General features: G+C 42.0%; 1 protein-coding gene across 1 annotated transcript; it reads right to left on the reverse strand.

The window, feature by feature from the left end:
- Positions 1–499: 499 nt before the first annotated feature.
- Positions 500–20,476, reverse strand: LOC122539904 (zinc phosphodiesterase ELAC protein 1). Its single transcript, XM_043675450.2, has 3 exons — positions 20,314–20,476; positions 6,112–6,582; positions 500–2,970 (listed from the first exon to the last, which is right to left on the reverse strand). Exons 1-3 carry the CDS (start codon positions 20,468–20,470, stop codon positions 2,480–2,482), a joined length of 1,119 nt encoding a protein of 372 aa, XP_043531385.2. The 5' UTR covers positions 20,471–20,476; the 3' UTR covers positions 500–2,479.
- Positions 20,477–20,751: the final 275 nt, after the last annotated feature.

A 20,751-nucleotide genomic window follows, 5' to 3' on the forward strand; every position in this document is an offset into this window, starting at 1 on the left:
TATAAAGGGATATACGTGCTTTTGGTACATATGGAATTAGGTCAAACAGCAGCTGTAATCTCACTGAATGGTGGAACAGGCTCGAGAGGCTGAATGGCCTACTCCTGTTCCTATGTTGCTATTACTGTTTCCATATTCAAAGTGAGGGCATCATACTGTTTAGTAGTAATACACAAGGTGAAAGAAGCAATGTCATTGTGGACATAAAAGCTATTTTGTAGAAAAGTACATAAAACAAAGACAAAGTAACGCATTTTTCACTGCCGATGGATGGCAATGCAGAAAGAGTAAGAAATAACATGTGAACAACATTATTCTTAAAGAGGAAGTCAGAAAGATTAGATTAGATTACTTACATTAGATTAGATTACTTACAGTGTGGAAACAGGCCCTTCGGCCCAACAAGTCCACACCGACCCGCCGAAGCGTAACCCACCCAGACCCATTACCCCTACACCTAACACTACAGGCAATTTAGCATGGCCAATTTGCCTAACCTGCACATTTTTTGGACTGTGGGAGGAAACCGGAGCACCCGGAGGAAACCCACGCAGACACGGTGGGAATTGAACCCGGGTCTCTGACGCTGTGAGGCAACAGTGCTAACCACTGTGCCACCGTGCCGCCAAAGGGGAGCATGATATCACAACACAAAGGAGCAATACCACAGAGGTTCATGCCAATAATCCTCTATATTTTCAATTGTGGCCAGGGAGGTGAGACACATGTCAAAGGCTTGGAAGTATAGTTGGTGGTGTTACGTGAACATAAAACTGGATTTAATGTTCCCTCTCATTCAACATCAAATGATTTGAAAAGGTTGGTAAGGCGACAGCAGCAATTCTTTATGAAGACATGGAGTTTTAAAACTTACAAAGTAACATATTTGAACTCTATACAAATTGAAATGTAGATACATTCCAAAGGTTCACATACAGCTCATTAATGTAAAATTGAAATGGCAGCTCAGAGATGCTATTGGCTCAATCAACCACCATCTCAGTGGTGTAGTAACTGTTCAAATTATGACATCAATACAAAATTGAAATTACACTTTGGATTTATGTATTGGGAGGACTGAATGGAACAAAATGAAACATTCCACACAAGCTAAATTTATTCATTATTAGCAATCCTGAGGCCAAGTCAGAATAGACAACACCCATTCTTCAACCAGCAGGATGAACTGAACCTGCACACCAAATTATCTGGACCCAAAACGTTAACTCTACTTTCCCTCCACAGCAATTTGTGATTTTGTCCCGAGTTATCTGCTCGCCCTACTCAACCTCTTCACCAATTTCAGTGTTGCTGGTCATACTCCACTGTGCAAGCTTGGTTTGGCATTATCCATGACATTACATAATACATTCAGCAAAAGCTACTTTTTCTAGGATATATGAATAACTTTATTAATAAAGATAGTACCGGGTATAGTTATAAGCGTCAGGGGATAAGATTCATTTTCCACATTTAGATTAAGAATAGTCATTTAAGCAAGCTATCAGAAGACCAGTACTGCATCTGGAATACAGTCTAGGCTTCAAGAAATTACTATTGTTCAGTTTGCTCACATTACACAAGCTGGTATTTGAATGTTATTGATCGAAGATTTTCTTTTTTGAGAACTTCTTCCAAGAGAATGGAGTAACAGAAACTGTTTGGTAATTAATATTGAACAACTCTGCACTCACCTAGTATTCACAGTTGGGACCTACTACTGGGTTACTGGTTGTTGGTTAGACAGGAATAACACACAAGGTTCCCTCTGCAAAAACTGATCTATTGAAAACATCCCAACATTATCCCGTTACGGACATACAATTCAGGATAAAAGCAGGACAGAACATCAGATGTTCTGTCCTACTTTTGCATGTTTCAACAATTCACTGGATAAACTTTGAGAACTGTGATAGGTTTCATAGACATCCACTCAAGAATAATAGAAAAAACAATTATGTTCAATTGTTAAATTTCAAATTACTTGTCTTCTGTGGCTAGATCTTTCCAAAGTGAAAAGTGTGAAATACATTTCACTGTGCAGCCAACAAGTGTGCTCAAAATTCCAACCCTTACCCTTTTACTTCCATAGCAATTGCTTGAATTCATCTCATCATACAGGGCGCTTGTTTGAAAAAAAAACAAATCAATAAATCAGTTACCCCAAATTTCATACACAGAATGAGCTAACCTTAAACAAGGCAGTGCACATTGAAAGTCAGGAGTAAGTACTACATGCCGATTCTAAGCATACAACATTCAAACCATGGATACCAAGAAAAAAAATGACAGCATTATTGCTTTCATTTGAACTACAGTCAACTTAATTAAAGATATAGATTTAAAACTGATGATTACTCCAGTGATAAATTATGCTTCCAATGTAAATTTATAAAACCTACATTTGCAATTTAGTCCTTGCTGTAAAATTTAACATGTTATTTCTTGATCTAGACGAATGTCCCCTTCTGAAATACTGTTAATGTGCAGAGCTTATTTCCTGTTTAGTCTTGTTCAGAGGGATTTCAATAACCATAAAGTCTTCAGCCAGTGTCACTTCCTGTCCTTCCAAAACCAGCTTAGCCTGTGTCTTTAGTTCCATTACATCATCATCACCAGCATTAGTAAGGGCTGTAGGCTTGTACCTTTGACTGAAATGAGTAAGAACCAGCCGTTTAACTTTACAGGATTTTGCAAACTCTGCAGCAGTCTTTGGAGTGCAGTGTCCATGCTCTTCAGCTTTGTCTGACTGACTGTCATCTAGTGTGGCCTCATGTACCAGCACGTCAGCATCAATGCAAAGGTTCTTACTCATGTCACCCACAACACGTGAACAATCCCCCAAAATACATATTTTTCGACCTGGAAGAGGAGCTTCCAGTACATCCATTGGAAAAACTGTAACTCCATTGTCTAGAGTGATGGTTTGTCCATTTTTTAGTTTCCCATACAAAGGTCCAGGATGAACACCTATAATAATCCAAACAAAATAAAATTAATGGAAGAAAAGTTAAAAATGGGTGAGCAAAAAGTAAAAGAAAGCACAAAAATACAAAAAATGCATTTTTAAATTTTAAGATAACTCCTTTTGGCAACTTTACCGGGCTGTTGAATCATTGTGCTCCACAAACAAAATTGAGCACTGTACAGAGAGAAGGATGTGCTGTGCAGAGAAAGAAAGATGACCCTAAACATTAAACATTCAAATCTGAACACATGCAAAGCAATGCTAATTGCAACCACTTCAAAAGAAGATCTATCATGATGGAGAGGAGGAAAAGGAGTGCTTTTCGTAAGCTGTGCTTTAAACACTGACATAATCACTACTTTCCAAGTCTTTCACAACGGTTGCTATTACGGAAGGAAACATTTTTACCATCAACACCATAGACATGGATATTCCAACAAAATACAATGAAGAAATTACAAAGCAAAACCACAAGTGAATACTTCCACAAGCCACACTTTCCACAAAATGATTACAGCACAAAAGTTGATTATGCAACCAGTCAATCCAGCTTTCTGCACATGCAAATAAAAGTGAGAATGTTCAGAGAGGAAGTGAAATAAGAAATCAGAAGTGCATAGAGAGAAGAAGAATAGACTAGAATTTTGTTTTTTTTTGTTCACTTGTGGTGATGTGGTGTTGCTGGTTAGACTAGCATTTATTATCTCATTCTGTAACCCTACCCCTGTAGCCCAGATAGTTTTTCCTCATCCAACTTCCTTTGAAGGGCACAACTGAATCTGTACCATGAAGAAAGTGAGGACTGCAGATGCTGGAGATCAGAGCTGAAAAATGTGTTGCTGGAAAAGCGCAGCAGGTCAGGCAGCATCAAAGGAGCAGGAGAATCGATGTTTCCGGCATAAACCCTTCTTCAGGAATCCTTTGATGCTGCCTGACCTGCTGCGCTTTTCCAGCAACACATTTTTCAGCTCTGAATCTGTACCATACCTTGCAGCCTCAGTATGCCTCAATTGAGTAAAGAAATAAATTCCTCATGTTGCCTTCTGGTTCTCAAAGCTTCCATCAATACCAATCTTTTGTTCATCTACTTTATATCCCATATAATGTGAAGAGCTCTATCAAATTTCTGTTCAATGTTTTCTTCTCAGGGCAATTCCTGTTTCCCAATCTATCCATGGAACTGATGTTACTCACTACCCCCAAAGCAGGCTCAAAGATCCTTTCTGCACCATTTCTAAAGCTTTAATGCTCTTCACAAAGTGCTATGTCCATAATTGTACACAACACTCCATCTGAAGCCACACCACATTGTTCCAGTAAACCTATATAAAATTCTTGCTTTGTGTTCCATGTCACTCTTTGTAAAGCTCAGGGTTCAGCCTTTTCATCACTTTCTCAACCTGCTGTACCACATTCAACAAATACACCAGAATTTTACATAGCATAGTGATTCTCAAATTCTCAGACACAAGCATGGTCCTGAGCAAAAATATTATATCCTCAGGTTTCTCTGTTCCAAAACATCCTTTAGATATGCATCCTTAAGTATATTTTCTTTCTACCAAAACGTACCACTTTGCAGCTCCCTGCACTAAAATAGATACATGGTCACCCATTCCGCAAGCCTATGCTCTCACAGTCCTTTATTAACCTCCTGACAGATCTACAGTCCTTTTTTCCCTGCACGTTTTGAATTTTATTTTATGCAGCCAAGACTTTAAGACTTTTCGATTTGCTTTTACTTCTAATGCAACTAATGATGTTACCATCATCAAAATCCGAATATCAAACATCCTGGGGTTTACCATCAACCAGAAATTCAACTGGGACCTGCCACATAAATACAATAGCTCCAAGGGCAGATCAGAGGCTAGGAAAACTGCAGCGAATAACTTACCTCCTGAATCCCCAAAGCCTGCCCACCATCCACAAGGCACAAATCTGGAGTGTGATGGAATATGCCCCACTTGCCTGGATTGGTGCAGTTCCAACAACATTCAAGTAGCCTGACACCATCCAGGGTAAGCAACCCACTGACTGGTACCACTTCCACAAGCTTCCTCTAACAATGAAGTTCAGTTGCATCTGTACATACTATCTACAAGATGCACTGCAGAAATTCACTAGATCCTTAGTATCTTTCAAACTTCCATCTAGAAGGACAAGGGCAGCAGAAACCACCACCTGCAAGTACCCCTCCAAGCTACTTGGAAATATATTACTGTGCCTTCACTGGTGCTGTCATATTCCTGGATTTCCCTACCTAAGGGCATTGTGGGTCTACCTACAGCATGTGGACTGCTGTGGTTCCAGAGGCTCATCCCATATTCTCAAGGGGGAGGTAAGGAGAGGTAATAAATGCTAGCCTAACCAGCAACACCACATCACCACAAGTGAACTAACAAAAATTCTAGTCTATTCTTATTCTCTCTATGCACTTCTGATTTCTTATTTCACTTCCTCGCTGAACATTCTCACTTTTATTATCAACTTGACATCTATCATACATCCCCTTTAAAGACTTCATCTTACTTTCCAGTTCTTTCGTTATCTGGGGACTCTGGCTTTGTTCCTTACCTTTCCTTCTTGTGGGAAGGTACACCAACCAATCCTGAACCTCACCTCTTTAAAGGCAGCCCGATTAACCCATTATAGTTTTACCTACAAAGCTCTGATTCCAATTTTCCATGAGTCAGGACAAACAGTCACCACTGAAATTTGACCTATTCTGTAGAAGTATCATTTTAGATTGCTCCTTGCCCACTGCTGGAGTCAGCCTACACCTCATAATACCATGAGCACTTTCCGCTGAAATGTTCACCTACTGGCAGATGAACCACCTCCAGAGCCAGATACAGCAATGCTTCCTTCATGAGACTTGAAGCATACTGATCAAGAAAATTCTCCTCAGTACACTAAAGAAACCCTTTCCTCATCTCTGCCCTTTACATAGATACTATTTTAAGTTTTGATACATACATTTACTACTACAATATAGTTGAAACAATCTAATGGAAATCTTAAGAATAACTTTTTTGATTATCGAGATTACTTCATATTGGGAGTGAAGAGACATTAAGTTTTCTATGGGCTTTAAAAGTACAATGGAAAAAGGAAACATTTGACAAAATCTTGAAAATTACCCATCTCTTTCAGTTTTTGTGTCTGAAGTCTTCCTGGTCGTTTTCGTTCCTCAATTACAAACCCAAAAGATGGTATACGATGAAAAAGCCTGAAAGCCTTTACGATGAACTGCTCATGAGTGACAAGATTGTAGCAGTCTTCCTGAGGATTAAGATAAATTGTTTTGCCTTGCAATTCTTGAGGATGAAGCTGATCATCCGTTTTCAGTGCACAGGGCTCCCTCCATTCCTCAGGGAAACATTGATCTTCTGTTGGAACCAGTTCATGGACTACATATGGGAAGACCAACTGTGAGTGAGAAAGTTCCATGCTTGTTCTCAAAAATTTCCTTAATCCAATAGGTCCATAAATCTCTATGGGCTGTTTGTTTGAGAGAGAACTACTTTGGAGACTCACGGTGCACAAGAGACCAGGTAACCCAAATAGATGGTCACCGTGGAGATGAGTAATAAAAATCTTTGAAATTTTGCCTATAAAATACAAAAGAGATGAGAACATTATATGATTTGTCTCTTAAAATTACTCATGACAACATTCATCTATATAGTATTTCGAACATGATAAACCATCCAAAGTCACTTTACAGTAATGCTTTAAGCCATGATGTGAACTGGGCTGGACAAAGCTGAAAATCACACAACACCAGGTTATAGTCCAACAGGTTTAGTTGGAAGCACTAACTTTCAGAGTGCTGCTCCTTCACTCTGTGAAGTGTGTTGTGGAGAATTAAGACGATAAGACAGAATTTTTAGCAAAAGATTACAGTCATGCAACTGAAATGATATATTGAACAAACCTGGATAACCTGGTGTTGAGATTTTTAACTTTGCTCTAAGCCAAATTTAGCAATGAATCTCAATCTTTTGGGGCAGAAACAGAAACATGGTCATAAGTGTCAGTTCTACACTGTCAAGGACAGACATGAGGGTAGGCCGACAGAGAGAAACCCAAAGCTTTGGTCACTGCACCTGAAGACACAGCCCATGATTAAATTGGGAATGTTCAAGGAGCCAGAAATACAGCATAGAATTCTTTGAAACAAGAACAAAGGACATTACAGCACAGGAACAGGACCTGCAGCCCTCCAAGCCTGTGACCTGCCAACTCGTGTACTCAATACCCCACCCGATGAAGGAAAGCGTGCCGTATGCCTTCTTGACCACTCTACTGACCTATGTTGCCACCTTCAGGGAACAATGGACCTGAACAGCCAGATCTCTCGATATCAATTTCCCCCAGGACTTTTCCATTTACTGTATAGTTCGCTCTGGAATTGCATCTTCCAAAATGCATCACCTTGCATTTGTCCAGATTGAACTCTATTTGCCATTTCTCTGCCCAACTCTCCAATCTATCTATATTCGGCTATATTTTCTGACAGTCCCCTTCACTACCTGCTACTCCACCAATCTTAGTGTCATCTGCAAACTTGCTCATAAAGTAACCTATACTTTCCTCCAAATTATTTAGATATATCACAAACAGTAGTCCCAGCACGGATCCCTGTGGGATGCCATTGGTCACAGTTGTCCATTTTGAGAAGCTCCCTTCCACTACTACTGTTTCCTGTTGCCCAACCAGTTCTCTATCCATCTAGCTAGGACTCCATGGACCCCATGCAACTTCACCTTCATCAGCCTACCATGGGGAACCTTATCAAACGCCTTACTAAAGTCCATGTACATGACATCTATATCCCTTCCCTCAGCCAGCTTTGTCACCTCTTCAAAGAATTCTATTATGTTTGTTAGACATGACCTTCCCTGCACAAAACCATGCTACCTATCACTGATAAACCCAATTTCTTCCAAATGGGAATAGATCCTATCCCTTAGTATCTTCTCCAGTAGCTTCCCTACCTTTGACATCAGGCTCACAGGTCTATAATTACATGGATTATCTCTGCTACCCTTTTTAAAAAAAGGGGACAACATGAGCAATTCTCCAGTCCTCTAGGACCTCCTCTGTTTTCAAGGATGCTGCAAAGATATCTGTTAAACGCCCAGCTATTTCCTCTCTCGCTTCCCTCAGTAACATGGGACAGATCCCATCAGGTCCTGGGGACTTGACCACCTTAACGTACTTCCTCCCTCCTTATGCCGACTTGACCTAGAGTAGTCAAAAAACTATCCCTAACCTCAACACGCACCATGTCCCTCTCCTCGGTGAATACTGATGCAAAGAATACTGATGCATTAAGGATCTCACCCATTTTCTGTCTCCACACAGAACTTCCCTCCTTTGTCCTTGAGTGGGCCAACCCTTTCCCTTGCTACCCCCTTGTTCCTTATATATGAATAAAATGCTTTGGGGTTTTCCTTAACCCTACTCACTAAGGATATCTCATGACATCTTTTAGCCCTCTTAATTCCTCGTTTCAGATTGGTCCTACATTCCCGATATTCTTCCAAAGCTTCATCTGTCTTCAGTCACCTAGACCTTATGGACACATCCATTTTCCTCTTCGTTAGTCTCACAATTTCACTGGTCACCCAGGGTTCCCTAATCTTGCCATTTCTATCCCTCATTTTCACAGAAACACGTGTCCCCTGAACTCTAATCAACCCCTTTTTAAAAGCCTGCCACATATCGAATGCTGATTTCCCTTCAAACAGCTGCTTCCAATCTACATTCCCCAGCTCCTGCCAAATTTTGGTACAGTTGGCCTTCCCCCAAGTTAGCACTCCTACTTTAGGACCACTCATCTTTGTCTAAGTGTTCTAAAACTTATGGAATTGTGATCACTGTTCCCAAAGTAATACCCCACTGAAACTTCAACCAACCGGCCGGGCTCATTTCCTAACACCAGGTCCAATATGGCACCTTCATGAGTTGGACTACTAACAAACTGCTCTAGAAAACCCTCCTGGATGTTCCTTACAAATTCTGCTCCTTCCAACCCTCTAACACTCAGTGAATCCCAGTCAATGTTGAGAAAATTAAAACCTATCACCACCACCCTGTTGCTCCTGATCTGTCGACATATTTGTACCTCTATCTCACGTTCGCTGTTGGGAGACCTGTAGTACAGCCCCAACATTGTTACTGCACACTTCCTATTTCTGAGCTCTGCGCATATTGCCTCACTGCTCAAGTCTTCAGTGCCCTCCTTCAGCTCAGCTGTGATATCTTCTTTGACCAGTAATGCAACTCTTTCACCCCTTTTACTGCCCCCTCTATTCCACCTGAAGCATCGATATCCTGGGACATTTAGTTGCCAATTATGCCCTACCCTCAACTAGGTCTCAGTAATAGCAATAACATCATACTCCCAGGTACTAATCCAAGTCCCAAGTTCCTCTGCCTTACCTATTGTACTTCTTGCATTAAAGTAAATACACCTCAGACCACCAGTCCCTCTGCGTTCATCCGCCGCTTCCTGCCTACTCCTCCCCTTAGTCACGCTGACTTCCTTCCAGGCTTAAATTACTATCTCCTTCCTGTCCACTAACCTCTTCATTGGGTTCCCATTTCCCTGCTACATTAGTTTTAACCCTACCCAACAGCATTAGCAAAAGCACCTCCCAAGGACACTGGTTCCAGTCTAGCCCAGGTATAAACCATCCAATTTGTAATAGTCCCATCTCCCCCAGAACTGGTTCCAGTGTCCCAAAAATCTGAACCCCTCCCTCCAGCACCATCGCTCAAGCCATGCATTCATTCTGAATATTCCATCATTCCTACTGACTCACACATGGCACTGGTAGCAATCCTGAGATTACTACCTCTGAGGTCCTACTTTTTAAACTTGGTTCCTAAACACCCTAAATTCTCAGCCGCTGCCTGAATACATCTCGATATTTTATTAATTTTTTTTAAAATGATATTTTTATTAGAAATTTAACATTTTTACAAGTTTACAAAAATAAACAAAACTCTCAGATATAAACATTGATATACAATTAGCTCAAATATACAATAGCCAAAATTTAACAAAAAAAACAAAACAAAAAAAACCAAAAAGAAAAAAAAAGAAAAAAAAACAAACAAAACTCAACTATCTACTAATCTAACCTACAACTAACCAGAGTGTATATTTAAGTCTCTTACATGCTCGGGATATGTTAGCATCAGATATAATAAAACCCGTATTCGTGCGGGATTCCTCCCCCGAGGGGCCGCGGTCCAGCCAGGTTTGTAATCTCAATTAAATAAAAGCCCTTGTTAGGATAGCCGAAATATCTGTATTTATGTAATTCAAAAAGGGCTGCCATATTTTATAAAATAATTCGGTCTTTTTGTGCACCATGTTTGTAAGGAAGTCAAGGGGAATACATTCCATAATTAGTCTGTGCCAATTTGAAAGTCCAGGGGGGCCCTCAGCCGCCCAGTTCACCAAAATATTTTTCCTTGCACAGAAAGAAAGAATAGAAAATAGTCTCTTCCCGTACGTGTCCAGGGAGGGAAAGTTCGAAAAGCCCAAGAGGAGAGATACAGGGTCCACTTTAATTTCCGTTCCTAAAATTTCTGTCAGGGTACTTGCTACTTTAGTCCAATATCTACAGATCTTATGACAGGTCCATAAGCAATGAACAAGAGTGCCCACCTCTATTTTGCATTTAGGACACATTGGAGATGCTCCTGCCTTAAATTTTGCCAATCGAACCGGTGCTATATGGGCCCTATGAAGTATCTTCAGCTGGATAGCCTGGGTTCTGTTACAAATAGTAATTCTTCTAGCATTTTCCCAAATATCATTCCACGTTTCTGTGGAGATTTCTAGTCCCAGATCCTGATCCCATGTTTTAAGCAGATTATCCATATCTCCCGATACTTCATCATGTAGCAAATGTTAAATATTACTGACGGAAGATACCCCCACTGGTCGTAGGACACTACATTCTCTATCGGATTTATAAAGACTATCTAATAACGTAGTCGTCTTCTGTATATAATCTCAAATTTGGAAGTATCGAAAGAGGTTTCCATTGGGTAATCCGAATTTCTGACGCAGCTGTTCGAAAGACATCAGGACCCCGTCTTTAAATAGATCCCCTAGACATGAGATACCCCTGGATCTCCAGAGTTTAAAAGTGGCATCTGTTAACCCCGGTTGGAATCCCCATGCTCCCACTATCGGTGCATAGGGGGATGTTTTATGTGAATTGCCCTCATTTTGTCGCATTATATTCCAAGCCTTGATTGTATTTAGTATTATAGGGTTTTTACAGTGATCTGTAATGATTTTCCTCTCGTCTGAGAATAAAAGGTTAATAAGTGGGTATTTTACTTGAGAAGCCTCGATGTCCAACCAGATTGATTGTGGATCAGACAAGGCCCAATCAGCTATGTAACTTAATAGGGAACTTAACTGATATTTCCTAAAGTCTGGGAAGTCCAATCCACCCCTTGCCTGTGGAAGCTGTAGCTTCTTCAGCTTAATGAGGGCCGCCTATGATTCCAGATAAAGGAACTCAGCCAGCCATATAATTTACATAAAGCCGTCCTCGGCAGCATCACCGGAAGCATTCTCATAGGATATAGGAGACGGGGCGGGACATTCATTTTGATTAATGCTATTCTACCCAACCAGGAAATTGGTAGGTGTCCCCATCGCTGGAGGTCCTGCCTTATCCTTTCCAATAAATACACAAAATTAGCCTTACACAACTGACCAAATACTGGAGTAATAAAAATGCCTAAATATAAGAAGCCCTCCAGGGACCAGCGAAAGGGAAAAAGGGATCCGTCCGCTAAGCGGGGTATCATAGCAAAGCCACCCATTGGCATAGCCTCCGATTTTTAAAAATTAATTTTATAGCCTGAGAATGCACTAAATGTATTAATGACTTGGATTAAGCAAGGTATGGACATCAAAGGGTTACTGAGGAATAGAAGAACATCATCTGCATAAAGGGTAATTTTATGTTTACCTGTACCAATCCTTGGGGCCACTATATTAGGATCAGCTCGTATAGCTTCTGCTAGTGGTTCAATTATTAGCGTGAATAACAATGGCGAGAGGGGACATCCCTGACGGCAGCCCCTACCCACACTGAAGCAATCCGAACCTAATCCATTGGTAACCACAACTGCTTTGGGATCACTATACAATGTTGAGACCCATTTGGTAAACACCTGTCCAACGCCAAACCTCTCCAATGTGTAAAACAAATATGACCATTCGACCCTATCAAATGCCTTTTCCGTGTCTAATGAAACCACTACTCCTGGTATCTTTCCCTGATGACAAGCTTGAATCATATTCAGAGCCCTTCTAACATTATTGGATGATCTACGGCCCTTAATAAACCCCGTCTGATCCTCCTTTATAATATGTGGCAGTATCCTTTCTAGTCTCAGTGCTAACGTTTTAGAGAGGATTTTAAAATCTACATTTAGCAAGGATATTGGTCTGTATGATGTACAATCTTCTGGGTCCTTTCCTTTTTTAAGGATAAGAGAGATATTTGCCTCTTTCAGCGAAGGCGGGAGACAGCCCTGACTATATGCATAGTTGTACATGTCCATAAGTGGACCAGCCAGTATTTCTGTAAATTCTTTATAGAATTCAGCTTGAAAACCATCTGGGCCCGGCGCCTTACCATTTTGAAGGTGCCTAATTGCATCAACTATTTCTTGGGGTGTAAGAGGAGCATTTAGGACCGATACTTGTTCCGGAGTTAGGTCTGGAAAAGTCAAATTTTTAAAAAATGACTGCATCCTCTTCGTCCTATCTTCACAATCCTGTGATTTATATAACTCAGAATAAAATTCTCTAAAGGTCGCATTAATCTTTTTGTGATCATGAGTCAAAATACCCGTACTTTCCTTGATAGACATAATAGTCTGAGGGGCCTTTTTTTTTGCAAGAAATGCTAAGTATCTACCCGGTTTGTCGCCATATTCATATAACCTTTGCTTTGCAAATAATATTTCCCTCTTAGCCGTTTGAGTAAGCGTAGTGTTTAGAGCTGTCCTAAGAGCTGTAATCCTTTGCAATTTAATAATAGGTCTATCAGTGTATGCTGTTTCAGCCGCTTTTAAGCGGGCTTCAAGCAGACGCTGTTGTTCTCCCTTTAATTTCTTCTGGGTCGCTGAGTAGGAGATGATCAAGCCTCGCGTGTAAGCTTTGGTGGTCTCCCACATCATTGACGGGTTGCTAGCTGTACCTGAATTAATTTCTAAAAAAGTTTTAAATTCTTGAGAGAAGTACTTTACAAATTTACTATCTTTCATTAGGAAGGGATCCATACGCCAATGCCGAGGGGATGTCCCATTGTTCCTCGCCTTAGTTTCCATATATACAGCAACGTGGTCAGAAATTGCTATATTACCTATTTTACAGGATGATATGGAATTTAAAAAAAATCGAGGGGGCAAAAAACATATCAATTCTGGTATGACATTTATGTGGATTAGAGTAGAAAGAAAAATCTCTGCCCTGTGGATGAAGACATCTCCATACATCTACTAATCCTAATTCTTTGCTCAGATCATCAATTGTCTAGATCTGGGAGATACTCCTGCAGTACTCTTGGGAATCCTATCTATTTCCGGATCCATAATACAATTAAAGTCTCCCCCTATAATTATATGACGGGCATCAAAAGCCATCAATTTTGAAAAGGCTTCCGTTATAAATTTAAAGGGGTGTGCGGGGGGCAGTACAAATTTAAAATCCCATATTGCTCTCCATTTATGAGGGCTTTAATCAAGATATATCGTCCAGATTCGTCTTTTATCTGCTTTAGGATTTTGAAAGGGAAATTCTTCCGAACAAGAATAACAACTCCCCTGCTTTTTGAGCTAAAAGAAGAAAAAAAGGCCTGATCAAATCCGCCCTGTCGTAATTTCAAGTGTTCTTTATCTGACAGGTGGGTCTCCTGTAGGAGAGCTATATCAACTCTTTCCTTCTTAAGATTTGATAATATTTTCTTCCTTTTGACTGGCGAATTACTCCCCTTGACATTCCAGGTGCACCACTTAACCGACTGATCAACCATAATCCTCTGGGCCAATCAGAGACCCCTCCAGAACATCCCGAGCGTAGAACATGTAAAATTTACAAAAATAAAGCCTCTTTAATACACCCACAACAATACAGTAAAAAACTATTTCTAAATAAAAAAATATAAACGTATCTAAGTGGAGACTTTCCCCCTTGTTCCCAGGGGGCGTCACTTCCTCTCCAAAAGTCCCTCATATCCTCTCCCAAGCAATGCCCCACCCTTGACCCAGGCACTCAATAAAATGAGGAGAATTCAAATATAATACAAAGCTAGAGTTAACAGTGAGCACCCTGCCCCCACCCATACCAACACCTGGGTATATTTGGTAATGTTAATACCATATATAAACATATAACTATAAAATTACCACCTCAACAAATAATAATTAAATATGATAATACAAAATAACGAGGGGAAAACAACCCCACACCTAGAGACAGAGGTAAAATTGAATAAGGTAACCACCTCCCCCCACCAACATTAAGCAAACCCCCCAGCTTTTATATATATATATACATACATACACACACACATATACATACATCCCTCATATACACATAAAATAATAACAGAAAACAACCCTGGGGGGGGGGGGGGGGGGGGGAGGAGAATCAAATCCCTCTCCCCACCCCCCATGATAATATTAAACAGTAAGGTAAGAAAAAAAAAGGGGGGATATAAACCAAAGCGGGGGGAAAGGCAGACCAACATCCATTATGTCTTACAGTTTATCTAAGAGTCCAAGAATTCATTAGCCTTTTCTGGTGATCCAAAGTTATATACGGAACCCTCATGGTTAAAGAGTAACATCGCTGGGTAGCATAAGGAGTACTGAATATTTAAGTCCCTTAAACGCTTCTTCACCTCGTCGAATGCCTTCCTCTTTCGAACCAGAGCCGGGGAAAAGTCCTGAAATAGCATGATCTTGGATCCTTTGTAGATCATAGCTTGGGGGTCTTTTCCGAGATTTCTAGAGGCTTTTAGGAGTATCTGCCTCTCCTTGTAGCTCTGCAGCCTGAACAGGACCGGGCGTGGACGCTGGTTCGAGCCGGGCCCGCGTATTGCGACCCGGTAGGCCCATTCCACCCTTACCTGGCCTGATCCAGCTTCCAGATTTAAAAGCTGTGGCAGCGACTGCTCCAGGAATGCTGCAAGCTGGCCTTCCTCTTCCCGTTCGGGAAGGCCCAGCAAACGAATATTTTTTCGGCGACCTCGATTATCGAGGTCGTCAATATGATTTTCCAAGGTCCGGACTCGCTGCTCGAGAGTCCGGACCTGACTCACGGCCGACTGAGCGGTATTTTGGGAGGTCGCGGCCTTTAGCTCCGCCCCTCCAACTCGGCATTCAATTTCTTGAATCTCTCGGTCGTGCTTCTGCAGCGCGGCCGAGAGCGACTCCCAACGATTTCTGGATTCTACAATAAAGGCATCGATCTTCGAGTCAAGCTTGGAAAGCATTTCTGCAAGGCGTAAGTCCCCCGGGCCGGCTGTGGACGCCTCTGCTGCAGCTGGAGAGGGTGGGGGAGGGGTTCCTGCTTGCTGAGAGCTGGGGGCTCCCTTCCCTTTAGTCATTTTAACTTAGGATTAAATTGTTTAAATGTAATATTACACAACTAATTAAATTACACAACTATTATAAATGATTTGGTGAGCTTGGTAGGGGGTGGGTGACCCACTGTACCCAAGTCTTGGGAGGAGCACTATAGACTCAGTCTTGCTGGGTCTCCGCCATCTTGGATCCCCCCATCAGCTTTTTAAACAGTTTGCTTACCTTCCTGGCAGCTCCCTGGTCTTCGTTCTCTCTGCCCTTGCTGTAATTAAAATGGAGGCTGCAAACCCAGAGGGAAGCTTGTTAAACGGTTTGCTTAGCTTCCTGGCAGCCCCCGGTCCTCAGTCTCTCCGCCCTCGCTGCATTTAAAATGGAGTCATCACGCGGTCTAACAAGAGCTGCAACTGGACACACTTGCACGTGAAGGAGCCAGGGACACCAGCTGTGGGTTTGATCTTCACAGTAATTATTTGGAAGAAATTTCAGCTAATCTATACTGGATATCAAAGGCAGTTGATGGGGTTGAGAGGTGGTTGTAGTAGTACGGCCTGGTATCATCAGCTGACAATTAAAAAACTAATGTCTTTTTTTGCTGATGCTGTCAAGATGCAGATAACAAACTGGGGGGGGGGCAAAGATAGATCTTTGAGGTAACAACGCAGGACTGGGCAAAGGCGATTCTCTGGCTACAATTAGATCAATAAAAACAAAGACGAGTGCAGTTGCACCTACTGAGACAACAATGCTGTGGCATTGGAGGAGAAGGCATAATTAACTATGTGTATTTGGGTTGAAGAGGGATACGTTAACTCTATCTACAGTTACAAAGGATAAGACTCGGATAAGAACTCTCAGTACTGGTGGAGGTAAAAACTGAAACTTCTGGCATGGCACCAATGTCACTGGACTAGCAAAAAAACCCGAAAGAACTGCGCTGCTGTAAATCGGAAACAAAAACAGAAGTTGCTGTAAAAGCGCAGCAGGTCCGGCAGCATCTGTGGACAGAAATCAGGATCAAGTTAATGCTTCTGGCTCTAGTTCTGAGGAAGATTCACTCGATCCAAAAGGTTAACTCTGATTTCTCCCCACAAATGCTGCCGGACCTGCTGCGCTTTTCCAGCAATTTGTTTTTGTCACTGGACTAGTAATCAGAATTCCAGGAGAAAAGGGTTCAAATTCACCATGCCATATGTTGATACTTGAATTCAAAAATAAAATCTTGGAATAAAAATTGCAAGTTGCAAAGACCCATCTGAGTCACTAGATTCTTTTAGGAAAAGAAACCTGCCATCCTTATTTTGTCTGATCCCTCAGATGCTGCCTCGCCAGTAATGCTCATGAATGAATAAAAAGAGAAAAATGGAAACTATAACAGACACAGAAGGCTTAGTACTGCAAGAAGCTGGACTATTACAAAATGCAATCAGGTGAAATAAAAATGAAATGGGGATAGCAAAGAAGATCAAAGCAAACAAATATTGTTAATAAATGTACAGAGGAACCTTGATTATCTGAAGGTTAAGAGTGGGGAACATTTCATTCAGTTAATCAACTGCTGGATAATCGAATGCCGGATAACAAGTTAGCCGAGGATTGGGACCTTGAGATCTTGCCTGATAATCTGAGATCCGGATAATCGAATTCTGGATAAGTGTAGGGTCTGTTAGGGTAACCTGAGAGAAGCGAGGCATGTTGATATTGTTTTTAAATTAATACTTTTTAATAAAAGACAATGCCACCAGTGCATTCAAGGACAGGATGCATTCAAGAACTAAGAAAGTTACATCTTTACAAGCACACAGATCCCCATACCTGGTCAAAATGTATCCCAAGTTATTAAGGGAATCAAGAGAAGCAATAATGGAAGTTCCAACCAACTATTTCCAGCTGTGGTATCATAGCCATGGAGGGCAGCTAACACTATCCCATTGTTTAAAGAGAGAGAAACAAATAGGTAAAGACAATCTAATCTCGGGTGGAGGACAGATAATGGAGGAATTATTGGGAAAAAAATTCTACAAGATAATATTCTATCTTAATTTGTAATCAAAGGCAGCTGCCATTGATTTGTTAATGGACAGTTATGTGTGGTTAATATTATTGGATCTTATGAGGAGGTCCCATAGATCACAGCATATAAGTTGATCTGGATGTAAGGCTCTTATAGAGTCATAGAGATGTACAGCACGGAAACAGACCCTTCGGTCCAACCCGTCCATGCCGACCAGGTATCCCAATCCAATCTAGTCCCACCTGCCAGCACCCGGCCCATACCCCTCCAAACCCTTCCTATTCATAGACCCATCCAAATGCCTCTTAAATGTTGCAATTGTACCAGCCTCCACCACATCCTCTGGCAGTTTATTCCATACACGTACCACCCTCTGCGTGAAAAAGTTGCCCCTTAGGTCTCTTTTATATCTTTCCCCTCTCACCCTATACCTATGCCCTCTAGTTCTGGACTCCCTGATCCCAGGGAAAAGACTTTGCCTATTTATCCTATCTATGCCCCTCAATTTTGTAAACCTCCAAGGTCACCCCACAGCCTCCGATGCTCTAGGGAAAACAGCCCCAGCCTGTTCAGCCTCTCGCTGCAGCTCAGATCCTCCAACCCTGACAACAATCTTTTCTGAACCGCTTCAAGTTTCACAATATCTTTCCGATAGGAAGGAGACCAGAATTGCACACAATATTCCAACAGTGGCCTAACCAATGTCCTGTACAGCCGCAACATGACCTCCCAACTCCTGTACTCAATACTCTGATCAATAAAGGAAAGCATACCAAACGCCTTTTTCACCATCCTATCTACCTGCGACTCCACTTTCAAGGAGCTATGAAACTGCACCTCCAAGGTCTCTTTGTTCAGCAACACTCTGCAGGACCTGACCATTAAATGTATAAGTCCTGCTAAGATTTGCTTTCCCAAAATGCATTTATCCAAATTAAACTCCATCTGCCACTTTTCAGCCCTCTGGTCCAGATCCTGTTGTAATCTGAGGTAACCCTCTTCGCTGTCCACTACACCTCCAATTTTGGTGTCATCTGCAAACTTACTAACTGTACCTCTTATGCTCGCATCCAAATCATTTATGTAAATGACAAAAAGTAGTGGACCCAACACCGATCCTTGTGGCACTCCACTGGTCACAGGCCTCCAGTCTGAAAAACAACCCTCCTCCACCACCACCCTCTGTCTTCTACCTTTGAGCCAGTTCTGTATCTCTTGTGGCACTATAGTGGTGTCCCTCTCAGCTACGAGATGTGGTTCAAGTTGAACCTGCTCTGGAAGGTGTGTCACAGCATATACAAACAAGTTAATAAAAATAACAAATTGATCTGGATTTTTTAGTCCCAAAAATAACATTTCATATGCAAATCAAATTGCTCTATTAGCTTTTCCATGTTATGCTCATATTAATATTCATTCTCAATTCTCTATCACATAAATGCATTATTTTCAAGCATATAACTGGAGTGCAGGGGATCAAGCAAGTGACATGGCTGAATTCAAAACCAGAAGACTATATGACATAGGTGCAGAGTTTAGGCCATTCAGCCCATCAAGCCTGCTCTATAATTCAATTATGGCTGATAAGTTTCTCAATCCCATTCTCCCGCCTCTGCTCCGCAACCTTTTATCTCTTTAATTAAGAATCTCTCTCTGTTTTAAACGTACTCAATGATCTGACCTCCACAGCCTTCAGTGCCAATGAATTCCATAGATTCACCATTCTCTGGCCAAAGACATTTCTCTTCATCTCCATTCCAAAGAATCTTCCCCTTACTCTAAAGGCTGTGCCCTTGGGTCCTCGTCCCTCCTGCTAATGGAAACAGCTTTACAACATCCATTCTATCCAGGCCTTTCACTATTCTTTAAAGTTCAATTAGATCCTCCCCCGCAGCACCCACCCCCCCCCCCTCACCCCATCCTTCTAAACTCCATCAAGGATAGACCCAGATACGTCAAATGTTCTTCATACGTTATGCCTTTCATTCCTGGGATCATTCTTGTGAAACTCCTCTGGACTCACTCCAGGAACAGTATTTCGTTCCCGAGATATATGGTGCAAGATTGCTCACAATATTCTAAATGTCGTCTAACCAGAGCCTGAACAAAGCCTCCGAAGTACATCCTTGCTTTTATACTGTAGTCCTCTCAAAATAAATGCTAACATTGCAGTTCCCTTCTTAGCTACCAACTCAACCTGCAAGTTAACCTGAAAAGAACCCTGGACTAGGTCTCCCAAGTCCCTTTACACTTCAGATTTCTGCATTCTCCCCCCATTTAGAAAATAGTTACATCTTACCAAAGTGCAGGCAGTGATGATCTAAAAACCATGGCCTGAAAAAAGGTGATAGAGACAGTAACCCACATAAACATTTAAAAATATGCGAGCGCCCAGAACAGTCTGTAACCATGAGGCACATGTGACCAGAATCTGAAGAAAACCTGAATGGGTACTTGCCGGCCAACTTGACACCTGTGTTACGAATTTTAGAACTTTAATGTTTGTTCCCCACTGCGCGAGTGCAGGGTTGGGAGAAGATAGGGGGGGGGGTGAACGGGGGTAGAGGGGGGGGCGAAGGGGGAGGGAGAGGGGGCGAAGGGGGAGGGAGAGGGGTGAACGGGGAGGGTGGGGCAAAGGAAAAAGTGAGGGTGAAGGAGGGTTGGCAGGACAGAAGGGCCCGCTGTCTACCTGCTTTCAGTTGGCTCCGCATGAACTGAGTCTGAGTACCCTCTCCGCAGTCGAAAAGCCAGCACTCGCCTTCATAGCGCAGCGCCACGGCCGAGGCCCCGCGGCTGGGGGACGGATACGCCGAGCCAGTGCCCAGGAAAGTCAGCTCCATCGTCATGGCGGCTCGGACCGCTCTGCGCGTGCGCACTGCCCGGACCAACCTAACACCCGCCCCCACACCTTCCCCATTCCCATTGGTCCATTCCTACAAACATTTCCACCAATCAGACGCCGGGGCCCATGATTGACACGCTACACTGTGCAGCTGTTTCTCAGGGAAGAGCGATGTGCTGGTCACAGACACCAAAAGACTTGCGGATGCTGGAAATCAGACACTAAAACATAAATTGCTGGAGAAACTCAGCAGGTCTGGCAATATCTGTGCAGGGAAAGCAGAGG

The sequence above is a fragment of the Chiloscyllium plagiosum genome, unplaced genomic scaffold (genome assembly GCF_037043375.1).
Source record: "Chiloscyllium plagiosum isolate Xiang-an unplaced genomic scaffold, Cpla_swu_hap1 HiC_scaffold_1, whole genome shotgun sequence".
NCBI classification, from domain to species: domain Eukaryota; kingdom Metazoa; phylum Chordata; class Chondrichthyes; order Orectolobiformes; family Hemiscylliidae; genus Chiloscyllium; species Chiloscyllium plagiosum.